Source organism: Podarcis cretensis, assembly GCF_951804945.1.
Source record: "Podarcis cretensis genome assembly, chromosome: 3".
In the NCBI taxonomy this organism is placed as follows: domain Eukaryota; kingdom Metazoa; phylum Chordata; class Lepidosauria; order Squamata; family Lacertidae; genus Podarcis; species Podarcis cretensis.
In genome coordinates, this window is record NC_137172.1 from 18,244,980 (window position 1) to 18,264,897 (window position 19,918).

The 19,918-nt window shown below is 44.4% G+C and overlaps 1 protein-coding gene across 2 annotated transcripts in view; it reads right to left on the minus strand.

Annotated features, from left to right (window-relative positions):
* Positions 1-11,786, minus strand: part of BUB1 (BUB1 mitotic checkpoint serine/threonine kinase) — a 35,246-nt gene extending 23,460 nt beyond the window's left edge. The window contains exons 1-9 of one of the 2 annotated variants that reach the window (XM_079968523.1): positions 11,635-11,786; positions 10,360-10,419; positions 8,990-9,134; positions 7,219-7,415; positions 5,991-6,034; positions 4,575-4,657; positions 4,142-4,194; positions 2,717-2,910; positions 2,054-2,211 (exon numbers count right to left, since the gene is read on the minus strand). In XM_079968523.1, the coding sequence (XP_079824649.1) occupies positions 2,054-2,211; positions 2,717-2,910; positions 4,142-4,194; positions 4,575-4,657; positions 5,991-6,034; positions 7,219-7,415; positions 8,990-9,134; positions 10,360-10,419; positions 11,635-11,771 (1,071 nt within the window). In that variant the 5' untranslated portion in view covers positions 11,772-11,786. The remainder of the gene's footprint in view (positions 1-2,053; positions 2,212-2,716; positions 2,911-4,141; positions 4,195-4,574; positions 4,658-5,990; positions 6,035-7,218; positions 7,416-8,989; positions 9,135-10,359; positions 10,420-11,634) is intronic. The other variant, XM_079968524.1, reaches the window with a different exon arrangement.
* Positions 11,787-19,918: the final 8,132 nt, after the last annotated feature.

A 19,918-nucleotide genomic window follows, 5' to 3' on the forward strand; every position in this document is an offset into this window, starting at 1 on the left:
CTTTACCTTTACTTCAATCACACAGATGTGAGGGCAGTGCTCCCAAAATTCCATCAGCACATTGAGTGTGCAACAAGGGGAGAAAACACTCTTGACAAGGTGTATACGAACATTAGACGGGCATATGAGGTCAAGACCTTGGCGCACCTCGGTGGTTCAGATCATGTGTCCCTGCTTCTGACACCAGTATACACACCCCTCAGGAAACAAGGCCAGATACAAACACGGATGGTTACGGTGTGGCCTGAGGGAGCCTCTCAGCAACTGCAGGACTGTTTCCAGGAGACCGACTGGAATATCTTCGACCATGAAGATCTAGAAACTTATACATCAATGGTCCTGGATTATATTAGATTCTGCACAGCAAATGTCACCAGGGAAAAGTATGTTAAGTTGTATCCGAATAGGAAGCCCTGGATGACAGGAGAGGTTAGGAGATTATTGAAGGCCAGAAATTCTGCTTTTAGAACTGGGGACGGGTATTGTATGGCATAGAAAGAGCGAACTTGAAGAGGGGTATCAGGAAAGCAAAAGCGGAGTACAGAGGAAAAATTGAGGACCATCTGAGAAATCATGATACTAGACAAATGTGGCAGGGAGTCCAATATCTGACTGGTTATAAATCAAGGAATTCATCAGTAGTAGAGAGTACTGCTTCCTTGGTGGTAGAGCTGAATACCTTCTTTGCCCGATTTGAGGTGACACCAACAGTGACTCCAACAGGGATGCCAGAGCTATTGGCGTCACTACCTACAGGAAATGCTGCCAGGGTGGAAGAGGGAGAAGTGAGGCGAATATTAAAGGAGGTAAACACGAGGAAGGCTATAGGCCCGGATGGGGTGGCTGGCAGGGTGCTAAGAGATTGTTCGGACCAACTGGCAGGAATCTTTACGAAGATTTTTAACCAGTCTCTGGCCCAAGCCACTGTTCCACCCTGTCTGAAATCCGCTACCACTATACCCCTGCCAAAAACATCAAAGATAGACAGTCTGAATGATTTTCGCCCTGTGGCGTTGACACCCATTATAATGAAATGTTTCGAAAAACTGGTGAAGAAGTGCATCTTATCTTGTCTGCCAGTGGGACCTGACCCTTACCAGTTTGCGTACAAGGCAAAGAGATCCACAGAGGATGCTGTGGCAATGGCTTTACATGCTGTCCTGACTCATTTGGAGAAGCAAAGGAACTACGCGAGACTGTTATTTGTAGACTTTAGTTCTGCATTTAATACTAATCTTCAGCATAGATTGGTGACCAAATTATTAGACCTGGGACTTCCACCATGTTTGTGCAAGTGGATACTAGACTTTCTATCAAACCGTTCGCAAAGGGTCAGGTTGGGTTCCCACGTCTCTGCAGATCTCATCACGAATACGGGGATGCCGCAGGGGTGTGTGTTGAGCCCGCTTTTATATACGCTCTATACAGCTGACTGTGCCCCCAAATACCCCAGTAATAAGATCATTAAGTTTGCAGATGATACAACGGTGGTTGGTTTAATTACTGCTGGAGAGGGGGAGGCGGCCTATAGGAAGGAAGTTGAGCAGTTGGGGGAGTGGTGCAGGAAAAACAACTTACTCCTTAACTTAAAGAAAACAATATATTCACTAAGTAACAAATACGCACAGCTCCTGAAAAACAACCTGACTTGGATTTTGGAAAGTTTATATAGGCTTGGAGTTGGAGGGGAACTACTGAAAATACCTTTAGGTACACGTTTTTGCGGTTTATCCCTTCAATCAATCAATGAAATGCTAGCCAAGCTCATTCATTCATGAGCTCTGTTTTAACAGCGTCCTGAGGATGCTGTTGCTTAGTCTTAACTGGCACAAAGAGATATGGCCGGGGTATCTCACTAGAGCAGTTAATGAGGAGGCGGGCAGCTATGGGTCCTGGCGTGGAGTCTCTGCTGCTCCCCAAGGGTGAGAGAGGTGAGGAAGTCAGCACTTTCAAAGCATGTTTTTCAACCAAGTAACACTTTAATGTTAACAACGCAGAGATTGAATATTTAAAAGAATGCCAATATAGTATACAGTATCACAAACATACATACCACTGTGGAGCTTTGAAGGGATTGCCAGGTAGATGGCTGTGCTACAGTTTTCTGGGAGGTTGATGATGTCTGGGAGAGCTGATCTAGCCTCTGCTGTAGTTTCTGTAGCTCAAGGAGGTCATTTTCCTTCTTCTTCAAAAATTCTCTCTCATCATCCTCTGAATGTCAAATGCCATATTGCAGAAACAAAGCATCTATATGAATATTTTTTTAGTTTGGAGGGAGGCAGTATCTCTCTCCCACTTCCTCTTTGGTTATTGCTACTAGCTATTACAAAAGGAAACTTAGCAACTCTGAAAAAATAGGAAAAGATAGAGGCCAGCACAGAATCCAGGATGATAGACAAGGTGTCAAAAATTCTTGTTAATTCTGAATATGTTAAGGTCTCCAAGGATATAGGATACATCTACGCACAACAACTGAATGAGTTACTTTGGATAAGCTGCCACATCTGGGAACTTTTAGGAAAATCTGGAAGGGCTATTACTAAGATCATCAATGTGAAAATTATGCCCCATTTATTTCAATGTGACACAAAGTGCAACTAGTTTAGCCTGGGTCCTGTCTAGTGTAGCTGCATGTTTTGTCTAATTTTAAAATGTCTTGAAACTCTGTCTTCAGGCTCTGGAGCAAGATTAGCTGGAAGTCTTAACTTGTAATTACCCCATTTTTTGTTCCTTTTCAGCTGCTCAGCCTTTTTAAAATGTGCATTCGCTCTGACTTCTTCAAAGCACAGTTCAGAACCTTCACAGAAGAGAAGGTTCTTGTCGTACATGACCTTCTGCTCAAGGTTAGGATTGGATGGAGTCGGTAGGATTTCTGACCTGGAAATAGTGGTGACATATCTAGGCTGTTCCCTGTGGAGGAAAAGAAGTGGCAAGTTTCTTTACAGCAACTATTGGCAAAGTCTCTGCCCAAGGGCACCCAAAACAGCACGCAACACTCCAAACAAGAGAGACCATTTAAACATAAACAAGCAACGTCCTATCCTATAATGTAGCCAACAAATGGTAATACCAATAACCAATCTGTGATTAACAGCAGCAGCCTCTAGACAACACCAATTCAAATGCCAAAAGGGTCTTTTGAGATGTTCATAGGGTGCTCTTGGGTTTGCCTCTCCCCTTGTTCAGTCTAGCCTACTAGAAATGTGCATTCACTTTGGAGAAAGCCCAAAGCAAGTCGCAGCATTCAGACCTACAAGGAAAACAAGCCTTCCCCAGTGGTGTCTAAAACAAAATAGACTGGCCCTGAAATTCCAGAACTCCATAGAGTGTTAGAGCTGTGATAGGCCCAATATAGGTATTTTCTGAGATGTTATTTCCCACCCCAGCCCCATGTAAATGAATGGAGACAGTGCTGCCTTCATCGGCAAGACTGGACCTAGGGGGGAAATGAAGGCTGAACCTTAGAAATAGCTGAGGGAGAAGTCCGCTGCTCAGAGACTGCTCCTTTGCCTGAAAGGCCATAGCCTTGGCAGGATGGACTTCCCCCTCCTCCTCCCCAGCTATTTTTCTGGGGTGCTGCCTTTACTTTCCCAACTAGTTAGTTGCTCTATTCGTCAGCAACCTTCAGAGTAGTTCCTGCTCATGCTGTAGGAGTGAGCAGGGACTGCCCTGAAGACCCATAAGGAAGGGGGTCTGAAAGCGGCTCCAATGCAAACTTTCATTGAATGGAGATCTCCAATCATTTGAAAAACCAAAAAAGGCACCATCCTAAGCAAAGAGGCCTTTGTGTTTAACGAAAACACAAATCAGGTTAAAAAATAAATTGGGATTGGTTGTGATGATAAAGGGTAGTACCTTGTAACCCGCTCCCTTACCAAATGTTAGGGTAAAAATGAGGTAAAATGTCAATAAGAAATTAGGGCAGGAACAAGGCAGATCTCCTTTGGAAATGTATTACAGAGTGAGTGCTACCAATGAAAAAAATCAGCTTTACTGTTTCTAACTAGGGAAAGCTTAGCAGGGAAAGCAGAGTTTCCCCCTGGACTCAAGAGACAGGGCAAAGATGTACATTCAAGTATGCATGACCCAAACCATTTAAGCATGAACATTCAAGTTGTGAATGTAACTTACAGTTACTTACATTTTTTCTTGTTTCCTACAGATGATGGGCTGTTGTTCAGAATTCACTGGATTCTAGAAAATAGGAAAGGAAATTCAGTTTGAGGATTCTTTTAGCACAGGGCTGAAAAGACAAGGAACAGGGCAGCGGAAGATACAAATTTAATAAATAACAATAATAAACAGAGGCCTCATGTGACCTTCCCAGAGCCAAGTAAGCAAGGTCGAGGGTTTAAAAACTTTCTGTGGCAGGAAAACCTAGTTTGGAAAGAGTTTTTTAAGCCCTCTGTCTTGCTTAACGGGCCCTGGGAAGGTCATGTGAGATTTAATGGGGCCTTCAGGAGATATTACAAGATCTCGGACAGCCTCTTCCAACTGTTTCCCCCATTCTCCACTTATATTCCTGCCACCTGTTCAAAGCTGCAATCACGTAACGAGTTGCGGTTCTACTGTACCTGATTTTGATTAGCACAGACTGGGCCTTCTTTAGGAGCCATCTGATTTGACATTTGGGGATTAAGAGGCTGCAGAACACCAACTACAGGAGGAAAAAATACCATGAGAGAAACCAAGAATGGATGCTGATCATTAAAGACGGTTCACATATAAAAGAAGGGATGGGGAACCTGTAGCCTTCCAGATGATCTCAAGCTCCAACTCCTACCAGCCCCAGCCAGCACAGCTAATTATCAGGGATGGTGAGAGCTATAGTCCAAAAACATCCAGATCCACAGGTTTCCCCATCCCTGATCTAAGACTACTTCCACAAGATGACGGCGGGGAAATGACTGGCTTCTAGAACCTGGTCTGTTTCTCTAATTAAAAGTGTTCAGTGTAGAATGCACCAGAACAGCAATACCACTTCAAACAAGTAGAGATTTAGATTACAATCTTATCTCTTTCACTGGCTGAAGGCAAAAAACAGGCAAGAATAGAATGCATAAAATGAGCTTCTGTCATCTCTGTCTACAAAAGAAGTTCAACAATGCCATTGCACCAAAGCAATGTAGAGCGAAGCAATGGGGAGGTCCAGGGGAATCACGCGAAACTGAGCAATTGGAGGCTATTTTCTATCCTCCTGTGTCCCACTCCACACTATCTAGGAGGGCCACCCAACTTTTTGGAAAGAATTTTCAGGGTTCCCAGATGGTTGCAGGGGAGAGGAGGGAATGGAAAGCTACCCTTCCCTAAGTTAACCTAGCTTGGGATCCAAGCTATTGTATTTATGCAGAGCTCTTTTTCCTCATTCCTTTATTTTCTTTCCACTGGGCACACTCTCACTTAACCGGCGCTTTTTCTCCAGTCCAAAACATGTGTCCTAGTCCAGTTCTGACCATTTTTGTCCACAAACATGATACCTCAGCAAGTGTGTGGAAGGACTACAGCTCAGTGTTACATCATCTGCTTTGCAGGTAGGAGGTCCCAGAGTCAATACCCAGAATCACCAGTTAGTTATGGGACAGAACTCCATCTGAACAGACCGTGCAGACAATACTGAACTGGCTGGACCAGTGGCCTGGCTTAGCATAAGGGAGCTTTCTGTGTTCTTCTGCCCTTGAACATACACAGCAAACTCTCTTCGTTCACAGGACAAAAATCCAACTCTTTGTTTCAGAGGACAGCCACCCATCAGTTCCCCCCTATACAGAACCAGTAGATTGTGAAGATTTTCAAGAGTCCTTGGAGACAATGCCACAATGTGCGGTGCCATCAGGCAGAGGCACAAAGGTTTTACATTAGCATCATTTCAGTTCCCTCTTTGAAGGGCGTGACCCTCAAGTTTATTTTCAGGAATTCTGACATTACTAACTTAAATTCTTAAAAAGCAAGTCGTAAGATTATTACATTGAAAGTGTAGAAAGTTAACCTACCGTGATTTGAAATTTGATTCTGAGGTAAGCAACTCTGCAAAAATCTAGGTGGAAGAGAAGAGACCGTAACTAGTATTGGCGATGGAAGGTTAAGAAGTCAAATACTTCTGTATCAAATAAGATTTAATTTAAAAGCTCAAGTTGAAGTTTAAAGATCACAGCAAAGACAGCTTAAAAGGCCACACAACAGCAGTTTTCTAAAGCTGGTTATGATGAAATTATTCCCTAATCGCCTACATAGTCTCGTTATCACCAAGCACAACACATACCTCACGTGCCAATTAGAGTTTTAAAGCCTTTAACTCTTAAGCTTCGTTTTCAGCCTCACAACTGTCAAGAGATGCAGCTTTTATTTTATTTTTTAACAAAGAGGCACATAAGGTCTTTGAATCTGTAATTCCAAGTTTTCCAGCTCACACTTAATCAGACAACACCTGAGGCTTGAAAAAATCTCAGCATATACCTATATACACTCTGTCACAAGAGACTAGGGGCCTGCAGGATTTGACATCTTTCCGCAGGGCCTGCAAGACAGAGCTGTTCCACCAGGCCTTTGGTTTGGACTCAGTCTGACCCTTATGGTTTTGATCTATGGCCTACTTTTAAAATGAGGCTGCATTTTAAATTGTATTTTAACCTGTATTTTAAATTGGGGTTTTTTTTCTTCCCCATTATGTTTTTATTGCAGTTTTACTGGTGTTAGCCACCCTGAGCCTGACTCTGGCCGGGGAGGGCAGGGTATAAATAAAAATTATTATTATTATTACTTTCCTCCGCAACAGGGGAACTTCAGGCCCAGGGGGCCAAATGCAGCCTCAAAAGTCCTCTGTATCTGGGCCTCAGAACTATCCCCAGGCCCCACCCTTTCCCCCCAGCTCATAGCCCTCCTTTGCACCTTGAGTTTTGCCTGGTTGGAATGTGTACCCAAACTGTGATGCCCTTGTTTTCTTGGATGGAGCATAGAGAGGAGTCTCTGAATGTGTGTCGAACCTAGTCTACAGAGCAGGTAAAATTTACATTTGCTGCTCTACCCACTTTTCCTCTGACCCGCCCATCAAAAGCCACCCACAGGAGCTGTGATATGTGTGGCCTGGGAAGGGGGCTGGGGGCCAAACAAAAAGACCTGGAGGGGCACATTCTGCCCCAAACTAGAGGTTCTTCCCCTTGGACCACACTGTCTTTACTTTACAAAATCAGTTTGTCAATCACAGGCCAAATATAGACATACCTGTACTGTTGATGCAGCTTCTCAATTGGTTCTGCTCCATTCTGAATACCCTTTTGAATAACAGCGCTTGCATGAGATATATTTTCTTGCATGCCAAGCTTCTGAGCCCAAGCACAATACAGAAGAGATGATTTGCTACCAACCCCTTGGCTGCACAAATAGTCAAAAAAATTGCTCGGCTTATCAATGAAGTCGGCCTAGAGGAGATATAGACATATGCACATTAACATTCATTTAAAAGAAAGTGAAGTCAGCTTAGTAACAATAATGTTCCATTATAAAAGCAAGGAGAAGAAAACAACCAATACTTCCATCGCTATTTGCAAACTACCTTTCTATGAGTGTGAAAACATCTTTCAAGACAAACTACTCATCTGGGTAGCAACTAGTTCAATTCTGAATTGAGCATAAGTGACCGAAAGGCCACTCATTGATTCATGACCACATGAACCAAGGAGAGAGTAAAGGGCTCTTCAATCTCTTCTTGTCCATTCTACACCTCAGCTGCTCACTCCCTTGTACAAGCCAAGGAATAGGCATCAGTAGTTGAAGTACAGAGTGGGAGAACTCCAAGCCCTGCAGACAAGGCCATCTCCATCACCTGGCCAAGTGGAAGAAGGTATCCAGTTCATTTCCTGGTATGTCTGGTTAAAAAGATCTCTGTCAGCAGGTGTGGAGAAAGATCCCTATCAGAAAGTCTGGAGAGCTGCTGCCAGCAAAAGCAGGCTACTTTGCAAGCATATCACTATTTCTTAAAATGGCATGAATGGACAATAATGAGATGGACTAATAGAAAAAGTAAATTGCCTTATACCAAGTCCATCTAGCTCAGAACTGGCTACCCTGACTGGCAGCGATTCTGCAGGGCTTCATAGAATCATTGAATTGTAGACTTGGAAGGGATCCTGAGGGTCATCTAGTCCAACCCCTTGCAATGCAGGAATCCCAGTTAGAGCATACATGACAGAGGAGCCAGATGGGCAGGGTATAAATAATAAAATTATTATGATGATGATGATACAGGAATTCTTTCCAGCCTTACCTGGAGATACCAGGGACTGAATCTGGGACTTCTTGCATACAAATCAGATGCTCTGCTCTTGAGCTCTGAACCTCCCCTGATGATGTGACTTAGTAAAAAGCAGCTTCACAGGGTAAAAGGAGAGTTTTGCTACATATTCAGAGCAGGCGTGCAGCAGAATGTGTGGTACAAGAGCTATCTGCTTGGGCTTGGTTATAGTAAAGGGCCAAGTAAAACTTTGATTGTGTCTTGGTTCACACAGAAGAAAACACTTGTGACACATCACAGGAGATTGGAGAGGATGAGGGGGTCAGGAGGTCTCCAGCTTGCCATCCAAAGAGGGATGGTGAATGTTCAGACCTAGAGACGTTGCTGGACTCAAATTTACATCAGCACCAGCCAGCATTGACAATGGTCAGGGCAATAGGAGTTGGAGTCCAGCATCATCTGGAAGGTGACAGGATACTCACGCCTGCACTAAAAGATACCCCCACACTCTGACATTCCTTTTAATTGCTAACTAACCAGATAAACAGGACATCCACTGAATATCAATAAACATCAGGTTAAACATTACACAGTCCAAAGGTACAATAATTCAGATTCTTTTAATGCAAACAAAATTATATCCCAACTTATAATTATATAATTTAAGGCTACTTACATCAATCCAAAACAACAACTTAAAAAAAAATACTGTTCAGCATGTGCAAAGTTTTAATAAATTGTGCATCTATTCTGTATACGTACAAACGTCACACAGCAGTTGATGAATCTTGTGTCGTGCTGGTACCTCTCGTCACTTAAAAATATTTTCACAAGCCGCTCCAGCAAGTACAGCAGGTGCTTTTGTCTCCCTTCTACTCCTGATAGACCTTCAACCCACTGAAAATACCTAAAAAGAGGAACTGATCAATTGTATGTCTTACAGCAGCGTTTCCCAATCTTGGATCCCCAGATGTTGTCAAACTACAGCTCCCATCTGCACCAGCCAGCATGGCCAATTACCAGGGATAATGGAAAATGTAGCTGAAAAACAGCTGGACACCCAAGGATGGGAAAGGCTGCCTTACAGTATAGTTAGAATCCCTACTAAATATGCGGCCAGACACTATGAAGACATTTCACCAAAAGGAGCTGTTAACATGGATGCTGCCAGCTGCTAGGATCTCTAGAGCAAAACAGTGGAAAGCATTTTTTAAAAATCTGACTGCATCCTTATGATATAAAAACCTTTGGGATTTAGTTATTGCAGAAAAGTAACACAAGCTACAGGTCTCTAAGGGGCAAGAATATTTTGATCATTTCTAATCATTGCGGAGGGTTTTTATTTCATATGGTTTAGTTTCAGATATACAGTGGTGCCCCGCAAGACGAACGCCTCGCAAGACGGAAAACCCGCTAGACGAAAGGGTTTTCCGTTTTGGAGGCGCTTTGCAAAACGAATTTCCCTATGGGCTTGCTTCGCAAGACGAAAATGTCTTGCGAGTTCCTGCGGGTTTTTTCCCCTTTTTCCCCCCTTTTCCTAAGCCGCTAATCAGCTGATCCGCTAATAAGCCGCTTAACAGCTGATCACTAAAAGCCGCTAAACTGCTAATAGCGCTAATCCGCTAAGCTGTCAATGGGCTTGCTTTGCAAGATGAAAAAACCGCTATACGAAGAGCCTCACGGAACGGATTAATTTCGTGTTGCGAGGCACCACTGTACAGGCATCTCTCTGCTCTCCATTTAGAGAAATATGGTTGTCATTGATTTTAGATCGGGTGTTATTATTTAGCTTAGTTGGAGTAATTGGTCTTTTTTGTTAGTACATTCATACCTCGGGCTGAAGTAGCTTCAGGATAAGTATTTTCAGGTTGCGCACTGCGGCAACCCGGAAGTAACGGAGCGCATTACTTCCGGGTTTCATCGCTCACGCATGCGCTCAAAATGACGTCATGCGCAGAAGTGGCAAATTGCGACACGAGCAGACGTGGGTTGCGTTTGCTTCTGGATGCGAACGGGGCTCTGGAATGGATCCTGTTCGCATCCAGCGGTACCACTGTACTTTTTTGTTAGTGGTTATAAAATAACTTGAATAAATCTAGAAAAGATAGAGGGCAGCCAGAGGAAAGACTAACCTATACCAAGGATCAAGTGGGTCATCACCACTGTAGTTCTGTATGAGAGTTTCAAACATTCTGTGAAACAAAGCAGACAGCATCATATCAGTATTTAACACAATATGGCAGTTTAGCAGTATTTGAATGGGTTTAGCACTGTATCCCACAGTGCTTTTGCAGACCCCTTCAAAAATACAGGTGCCTGATCTCTTCCCCCTCCCCTTGCCACAAATTAGGGCTAAATTGGTGGCTCCAAACTGTCAAGGTATGGGAGGGCCACCAGCATCCACCACTTAAACATTAGTGCTGTCAGCCTTCAAAAACCTGAAACTGGCTCTGAATGAAAGTGAAAACATGAGCAGCAGCCACATTAATTAAAGTTTGGTGCTTAGGCACAATATACCCAACCTTTTCAGTTGGCACTGAAGCTTGAGAATGTCATCTTTATGCTGTGAACCACCCTCAGATATTTGGATGAAGGGTAGTATACAAATATTATTAATAATATTGGAATTGTGGATTTGCAAAGCATGCCTTCCTCTTAGCAAGTTTCTCCCTTGTGTCCTGAGTTTGAGTGTCTTCAAAGCCCATGACACCTTTGGTAAAGGCTGTTCTCAAACTGGAGCGCTCACAGGTCAGCGTTTCCCAGTTTCCCAGTCTGTAACCTGAAGCGTCTGTAACCCAAGGTACCACTGTATTTAGTGCACAAGCAGGGAACCTCTTTCATCCCAGGATATTCCCTTGCAGATGACCTTCCAGGCACCATATTCCAATGGTGCCTGAGGGGAAAGTAGGTGGTGCAGTGGTACCTCGGGTTACAGATGCTTCAGGTTACAGACTCCGTTAACCCAGAAATAGTACCTTGGGTTAAGAACTTTGCTTCAGGATGAGAACAGAAATAGTGCAGCAGCGGTGCGGTGGCAGCGGGAGGCCCCGTTAGCTAAAGTGGTGCTTCAGGTTAAGAACAGTTTCAAGTTAAGAACGGACCTCCAGAACGAATTAAGTTCTTAACCCGAGGTACCACTGTATTACATTTTTTTAGATTTGCCTTGAGACAGTCTTTAAACCTCTTTTGTTGACCACCAGCAATACGCTTTCCGTTTTTAAACTCGGAGTACGCACAGGCAGCGCGGAGCCTCACGGCCACGGCCTCTGTGCACGTGCAGAGTGCAATTTACCCCGCCACTTCCCCCACACCCTCCCACATCCTTTCAGATTTCAGGCCCGCCATAAAACCCGGGGAAGGGAACGAGCCTCGCCTCCCCCCCCCCCTCCTTAGCCGCGACTACTCACTGTGCGCGCGCGGAAAGCTCCAGGGCTACGCCAGGCGCCGGCGAAGCCATGGAAGCTGCCGCGTCCACCATAACTGGGAAGAAACATTTAAAAAAATTCAAACCGTCCCGCGCAGCCGCACAAGGCGTTCTGGCCATTTCGGGATTGGTCGGAATGAGAGCCAATCAGAAGGAAGGAAGGAAGGCAGAGAGTCCCTCGGTGGAGAGAGGCCGTAGTAACGCCACTGTTACCGAAGAGGTAAAGAGGGTGGGGGGATCCAGATAAGCATCACCCACGACCCTCGCTTCCGGTTCACATTCGAAGCCCGCCGTATGCGGGGCAGAAAGATGATACGAGGAGGGGGCGGAGCTTCGCGTTTTTGGTGTCCGGTCCCCACAACTTTGGCATCAGCTACTTTCCCCGCGCGCTCAATTGGGAACCGGAAGTGTAGGTGCAGTTTTTTATTATTATTAATTTCATTTTTATATTTATTTACATTATTACTGATATTTACAACAACAACAATAATAATAAATTATTTGTATAAGGTAAAGCTAAAGGTACACCTGACCATTAGGTCCAGTCGTGACCGACACTGGGGTTGCAGCGCTCTTCTCGCTTTATTGGCCGAGGGGGTCATGTGGCCAGCATGACTAAACCGCTTCTGGCTAACCAGAGCAGCGCACGGAAATGTCGTTTACCTTCCTGCTGGAGCAGTACCTATTTATCTACTTGCACTTTGATGTGCTTTCAAACTGCTAGGTTGGCAGGAGCAGGGACCGAGCAACGGGAGCGCACCCCATCGCGGGGATTTGAACCGCCCACCTTCTGATCGCCAAGTCCTAGGCTCTGTGCTTTAACCCACAGTGCCACCCATGTCCCAATTATTTGTATACCACCCTATTAAATGCTAAGGTAGCCTTATTCACCTTCGTAGTTTCCTATCACAGTAGCAGGAAACAAAAGTTGGCCAAATAAGTCTGTAATCCTATTGCCACTTCCCTGGAATTCAACAGGCCTCATGAAATATACTCGGAGTCGAGTGTGGATTTCATGCTCTTTATTCAGCTCATAGTGGTGAGGAGGAATGAAAGTTCCCCCAAAGTATCTGCTTTATATACATTATTTACACAATGGGATGCATGTGATTGGCTAATTCCAGGATTCTCCTGTAGGCCAATCAGGTTGTGGATTCACTTCCATCTGGAGCTGAATTGGGTGGCTCCTGCGGACCAATCATACTGCTGCATTGTTCTAGGACCAATCAGACTGCTGCATTTTGGATCCTATTCAACTTGGTACATAACACCTCACTTACTTTATTTTATTTTATTTGCGGACTGTATCTCTATCCCCCCTTTTCCTCCAAACAGCTCAAAAGTGGTGTGGCATGGTTCTCTCCTTTCTCATTTAATCCCCCGCAACAACCCTGTGAGGAAGGTTACCATGAACTGACAAGGGGGCTAATTTGAACCTTGCTCTCCCAGGTCTTAGTCCATCGCTCTAACCATTACACCACACTGGCTCTGAGCAGACTTGGCAAGGATCGCGCTACTAGTTATACTGGCATCCACGGCAGAAATTCATCAGTATGCGGATGATACCCAGCTCTACCTCTTCTTTAAATCAGAACCAGTGAAGGCGGTGGAGGTCCTGTGTGAGTGTCTGGAGGCGGTTGGAGGATGGATGGCGGCTAACAGATTGAGGTTGAATCCTGACAAGACAGAAGTGCTGTTTTTGGGGGACAGGAGGCGGGCAGGTGTGGAGAATTCCCTGGTCCTGAATGGGGTAACTGTGCCCCTGAAGGACCAGGTGCGCAGCCTGGGAGTCATTTTGGACTCACAGCTGTCCATGGATCAAATCTGTGTCCAGGGCAGCTGTCTACCAGCTCCATCTGGGACGCAGGCTGAGACCCTATCTGCCTGTGGACTGTCTCGCCAGAGTGGTGCATGCTCTGGTTATCTCCCGCTTGGACTACTGCAATGCACTCTACGTGGGGCTACCTTTGAAGGTGACTCGGAAACTACAACTAATCCAGAATGCGGCAGCTAGACTGGTGACTGGGAGCGGCCGCCGAGACCATATAACACCGGTCTTGAAAGACCTACATTGGCTCCCAGTACGTTTCCGAGCACAATTCAAAGTGTTGGTGCTGACCTTTAAAGCCCTAAACGGCCTCGGTCCAGTATACCTGAAGGAGCGTCTCCACCCCCATCATTCTGCCCGGATGCTGAGGTCTAGCGCCGAGGGCCTTCTGGCGGTTCCCTCACTGCGAGAAGTAAAGCTACAGGGAACCAGGCAGAGGGCCTTCTCGGTAGTGGCGCCCGCCCTGTGGAACGCCCTTCCAGCAGATGTCAAAGCGATTAACAACTACCTGACATTCAGAAGACATCTTAAGGCAGCCCTGTTCAGGGAAGTTTTTAACGTGTGATATTTTATTGTATTTTTGCTTTCTATGGAAGCCGCCCAGAGTGGCTGGGGAGGCCCAGGCAGATGGGCGGGGTATAAATAATAAATTATTATTATTATTATTATTATAAATTACCACAAATCACCTATCTCTGAAAGTAAAGGTACCGGCACATGTTTTTAATAAACTAAAAACCCCAACCATTTACAGGACGACCAAGATCAGCTGCCTCACACCGTTTAATGGTCAGACCTACCTTGGAAACTAGGGAAATAAGGCTGCAGTCCTTATGAAGGCAGCGGGAGAAGACAGGCAAGTACTCTTTTAAATGTTAGATAATTTGCAGTGCTCAGTGTTTTCAAGTGCGATTTGATCACATTCTGGCAAATTCAGGTTGTACAATCGAAGCTGATTTGGACATCTTGGCCAACAGGATGAACACTTAGGCCACACTACATTCCTTAGTTTTTGTTGCTGATATTGCTGTTTTGTTTTTTTTTATAATTATGTTTCAATAATCTCTCATTTTCTGACACAAGTTCTAATTTCCTTCATTTCCACAAGAGGGTGGCAAACAATAAGTTTTTCAAAAAGCCTCATTGCAGGCCTCTATTCTTTTCTTAAGCTTAGACAAAGTTCATTCTGCGGGTGAAGCGTGACTTCAGTTACTGACGATTCCTAATAACTAGGTGTGCCTTTTTCATTTTGTAAGCTTGAAGAAAAAGCTTTCTCCAATAGTGTCACCTAGAAGGCTACCCACACTAGTCTGTTGCAGCAAAAACAAGTAGTATTTAGATACCTTGCAGCACATCCTACTCATATCTACTCAGAAGTTTGCCCCACTGAATTCATTGGGACTTGTACCTAGATAAGTGTTAAAAAGAGTAACAGAGTTTTTATGACATAAACAGTTCATGACTGGAGTCCACTTCATTAGACTTTTGGAATGTTGTCCTCCTTTACGGCTCTGCAACAAAATGTTGCAGTGTTGAGTACAAGCGTTCAGGTCTCCAAAAATTCCATTCCTGATACTCTCTTATTTTCTGTCCTCACTCACACAGTCAGCTAGCACTTTATGCCCATAGAGGATACCCAGTCCTCATTTTGCTGTGTCATCCTCCACCCATACTTTTTCGGTGTTATTGGTCAGGTGTGTGTGGCCACTTTTGTTTCACAAAGATTGGTACCCCGAGTATTAAGATTGCCATTAGGATATACGATAATAGGTGTTTGAACAGGGATAATGCTGCTTGCTTGCCTGAAAAGAGAATGAAGGTGTATTTGTATGTTTGTAGAAATGTCTGTCTTTTTGCATGGCTGGGATGTAAACTGCTGTACAAAGGGCAGAGCCACATCCATTATTCTAGCCTCCTTTGCACCCCTGTCCTACCCAGGGTTGCCTCAGGCTGAAGAAGATTCCACAACACTTATCCACTCAGAAGCAAGTCTTACCAAGCTCAGTGGGATTTCCAGGTAAGTATGTATAGGATTGCTGCCTAAATCTTTCACAACAGAATTAACTGGTGATAGCATTATCACTATAGCATTTTTGGTTGTGCTGTAAGAAACGGTAGAACTATACTAAGAAAAACTGCTTTTGATTTCCCAATTTACCTCATCATAGCAGGAGAGGATTCCATTGTGTACCCATTTAATTGAAGCCTGATCATAAAACTACAGAGGCCAGAATCCAGCTGTACGTTATCGCATTGTAATATAAACTTTTTTGTAAGATTAGCAGTTGTTAATACAGCAAGTCAACATTCTGACAGTAACTGCCCTACAACCTAAGAGCTTAATGTGTGAACAGAGAATGATATAAATTGCAAACACTTTTTAAAAATGCTGACATCCCTTTATTTTACATTGCACTGTTATATTACATGACCCAATTCCTTATACTGAAATTTTATTTTTACCACGTTTAATTCAGTGGGTGCATTCAGTTCCTCATGATAGTATTACTGTACTTCCTGTTGCATATTATGATGCTATCCTAGTTCATGCATTCAAAACTCACCCTACATGTAGTGATTTTATTTCACTATCAGTTAAAGCTGTTAAAAAAGTTGCACATTTAATCAACTTGCACAGCCAAAGCCTATGCATATTTGCTCAGAAGTAAGTTCCACTGAGTTCAGTGGGGCTTGCTCCCAAGTAAGTGCATAGGATTGCAGTCTCAAAATTCTCAGTTTGATAGCCCTAGTAGCAATACCTTGATAGAAAGAAATGTTCAGTTCATTAAATCTGTCTAGCATATTTTTGGTTGCTTTGTTTAAACTAGCCATTCAGGGCCATCCCTACCATTTGGTAGACAGTAGCAGCTGATCTTGAATATCATGTTAGTAAGTCCAATATAATATTGTTGTATTTATACTCCCAGAGAGAGGCTCTTGTGGGATTTTCTGTTTCAGGTGCCAAACTAGCTTGATTACAGTACCCCATGACTTGGGGAGAGGGACACAGTTTGGTATTCTGCCTTAGGCAGAAAACTGTCTTGGATCAGCCCTGAAGTTAGTTTAGTGTGTATGTTCGTGTTGTTTAAAATGCCTTGTAAATCACCTTGAAGGCCTGTCTTGGTAGAACCTTTTTATTTTTTAGAATAAATAAATATGTATCTTGCATTATACTTTTATTTGGAATCACATTTGTGTTTTAAACGAAGTCCGTGTGATTTATGGGAACCACTAACTGCATCTGGTACTCTTCTCAACATTTTCTGGCAAATTAATCTCAGATTACTCTTTAGTGCAATCAGGTGTTGCCTATACAGCAAGGCGGGCTTCTTTTCATATGGAAGTTCTTCAGACTTGATACGAAACATCTGGGTGCCCAGTAGGCTGTGCCAAGATTGACAGTGGAGCTGATGATCTGCTAGAGAAAAACTGTTTTTCATAGCTGACAAAAACACACACGCACATTTTCTGTTTTGCCAATGCAGAAAAGAAGAAAAAGAATATTTACTTTGTGCTTCACTCATCCAAGTCCTGGCCAGGCAGATGCTTATGAGAACTCCTTGCCTCCCACCTTGTGAAGAAGCATCTCTTAATATTGTCAACACTTCAGAACGCTTTAAGCGTAAATAGGTGTTGGGTGAACAGTTTGGCATATGGGTGTACCATGTTGTGTGCCTTGAGGAAATGGCTGGAGTGCTGCAAAAGAGGTGAACTTGGCATACGTGGTTCCACCCACTTTCATCCTCGGAATAATAATAATAATAATAATAATAATAATAATAATAATAATAATAATTCACTTTTACCTCACCCATCTGGCCAGGCCTCTCCAGCCACTCTGGGCAGCTCCCAACAGAATACTAAAAACATGATAAAACATTAAAAACTTCCCTAAACCTTCAGATGTTTTCTAAAAGTCAGATAGTTGTTTATTTCCTTGATATCTGATGGGGGGGTGGTTCCACAGGGTGGGTGCACACTACCGAGAAGGCCCTCTGCCTGGTTCCCTATAACCTCACTTCTCGCAGTGAGGGAACAGCCAGAAGACCCTTGGCCCTAGACCCAGTGCTGGATTTACATATAAACTAAAGAAGCTATAGCTGAGGGCCCCACTCTCTTGGGGGCCCCCCCAAAAAAAATAAGGGAAAAAAATCTGGATGTACATTTCCAAAATCTAAGATAAAAAACAAATAAAATAAAACAGTGTTTTGTGGGCTCCTGTCATTAAGTAATGGACCCTGCCTGCTCGCCTGCTCCCTAAAATAGCACAGGTTTACTCATTTCTATATATAGGGTGCCTACATTCTGCTATTTATAAGTAGTTTGCATCATATTTTTACACCTAGTATTATTTCATGTTATAGCAAGTTTCTAGAGACTAGACTATGAGTCTTTGTAAATTGTGTTTCTAAAGGAACTTTAGTTATTGCCAAATGCCACTGTGTTTGCATTATTAAGTTTGTTATGAATAAAAAATAGTTTTAAGTTAGAGCTTAATGATTATTTCACTATTAATATACTTCTTCTTAATTGTATTTCAGTTCAACCATTACTTTGATAAAATAAATATTTTGTTATGTGCAAATGGCTTTAGATACCTATTAGGTCTGTAAATGGGACGCAGGTGGCGCTGTGGGTTAAAGCCTCAGCGCCTAGGGCTTGCCGATCGAAAGGTCGGCGGTTCGAATCCCTGCGGCGGGGTGCGCTCCCGCTGCTTGGTCCCAGCGCCTGCCAACCTAGCAGTTCGAAAGCACCTCCGGGTGCAAGTAGATAAATAGGGACCGCTTACCAGCGGGAAGGTAAACGGCGTTTCCGTGTGCGGCTCTGGCTCTGGCTCTGGCTCTGGCCAGAGCAGCGATGTCACGCTGGCCACGTGACCCGGAAGTGTCTCCGGACAGCTCTGGCCCCTGGCCTCTTGAGTGAGATGGGTGCACAACCCCAGAGTCTGTCAAGACTGGCCCGTACGGGCAGGGGTACCTTTACCTTTACCTTTTAGGTCTGTAAATTAGGTAGGGTCTCAGCAGTCTGTGAGGGAGGCTAGGTTTGCAGATGGAGACTCTCCCAGCATGCCTCAGGGCTGAGCAGGTGGACTTGAACATAAGGTAAAGGTAAAGGGACCCCTGACCATTAGGTCCAGTCGCAGACGACTCTGGGGTTGCGGCGCTCATCTTGCTTTATTGGCCGAGGGAGCCAGCGTACAGCTTCCGGGTCATGTGGCCAGCATGACTAAGCCACTACTGGCGAACCAGAGCAGCGCACGGAAATGCCGTTTACCTTCCCGCTGGAGTGGTACCCATTTATCTACTTGCACTTTGACATGCTTTCGAACTTCAGGGACTGATCAACGGGAGCTCACTCCGTTGTGGGGATTCGAACCACTGACCTTCTGATCACCAAGCCCTAGGCTCTGTGGTTTAACCCACAGTGCCACCCGCATCCCAGGACTTGAACATAGGTCTCCCTAAACCAAACCAGCATTCTAACCACGATGCTATGCTGCCTCATGATTGTACCAACTGTGAGATCTTACCCACGGGATGGTCTACTCTGCACGTACATAACCCAATATACTTAATCAGGCGTGGGGAACCACAGACCCAGGTGTCTTCTGCCTAGCCTGCAGGACTGCCTAAGCCACAGCAGTGACCCTGCTCCACACCCTCCTCAGGTGCTTTGGCGGGGCAGGAAATGTGTCCTTGAAGTGTTTTAATGCCTCTTAGTTGGGGGATGAAGGGAGGTGTGCAGAATCTTCTGGCTTTTGTGTGGCTGAAGTGTAGCCCACTGTAGAAAGGCAAGGGTCCCATCCACTGCACCACCTACTTTCCCCTCAGGCACCGTTGGAATATGGTTCCTGGAAGGTCGTCTGCAAGGGAATATGCCCCTGGGAAGAAAGAGGTTCCCTGCTTGTGCACTAAATACAGTGGTACCTCGGGTGACAGATGCTTCAGGTTACAGACTCCGCTAACCCAGAAATAGTACCTCAGGTTAAGAACTTTGCTTCAGGATGAGAACAGAAATCATGCTCCGGAGGCGCGGCGGCAGCTGGAGGCTCCATTAGCTAACAAGTTAAGAACAGTTTCAGGTTAAGAATGGACCTCCAGAACGAATTAAGTTCTTAACCCGAGGTACCACTGTAGCGAACTTATTGTCTGAGTGCAGATCCGTATACAGTGGTACCTTGGTACTCAAACACCTTGGTTCCCAAACGCCGAAGTAAGCAAGTGTTTTCGAATGTTTTTCGGAAGTCAAACATCAGGTGTGGCTGTCGGCTAGTGTTTCCATGGCGCCTGCACCAGTCAGAAGCCACACCTTGGCTTTCGAACATTCAGAGGTCAAACGGACTTCCAGAACGGATTCAGTTTGTCGCTTTTGTTTTTGCTGTTTATTTTGTATTTTTGTTTTTGAGGGTTTTTAGGTTACCGGCAATTTGCTTTTGTGA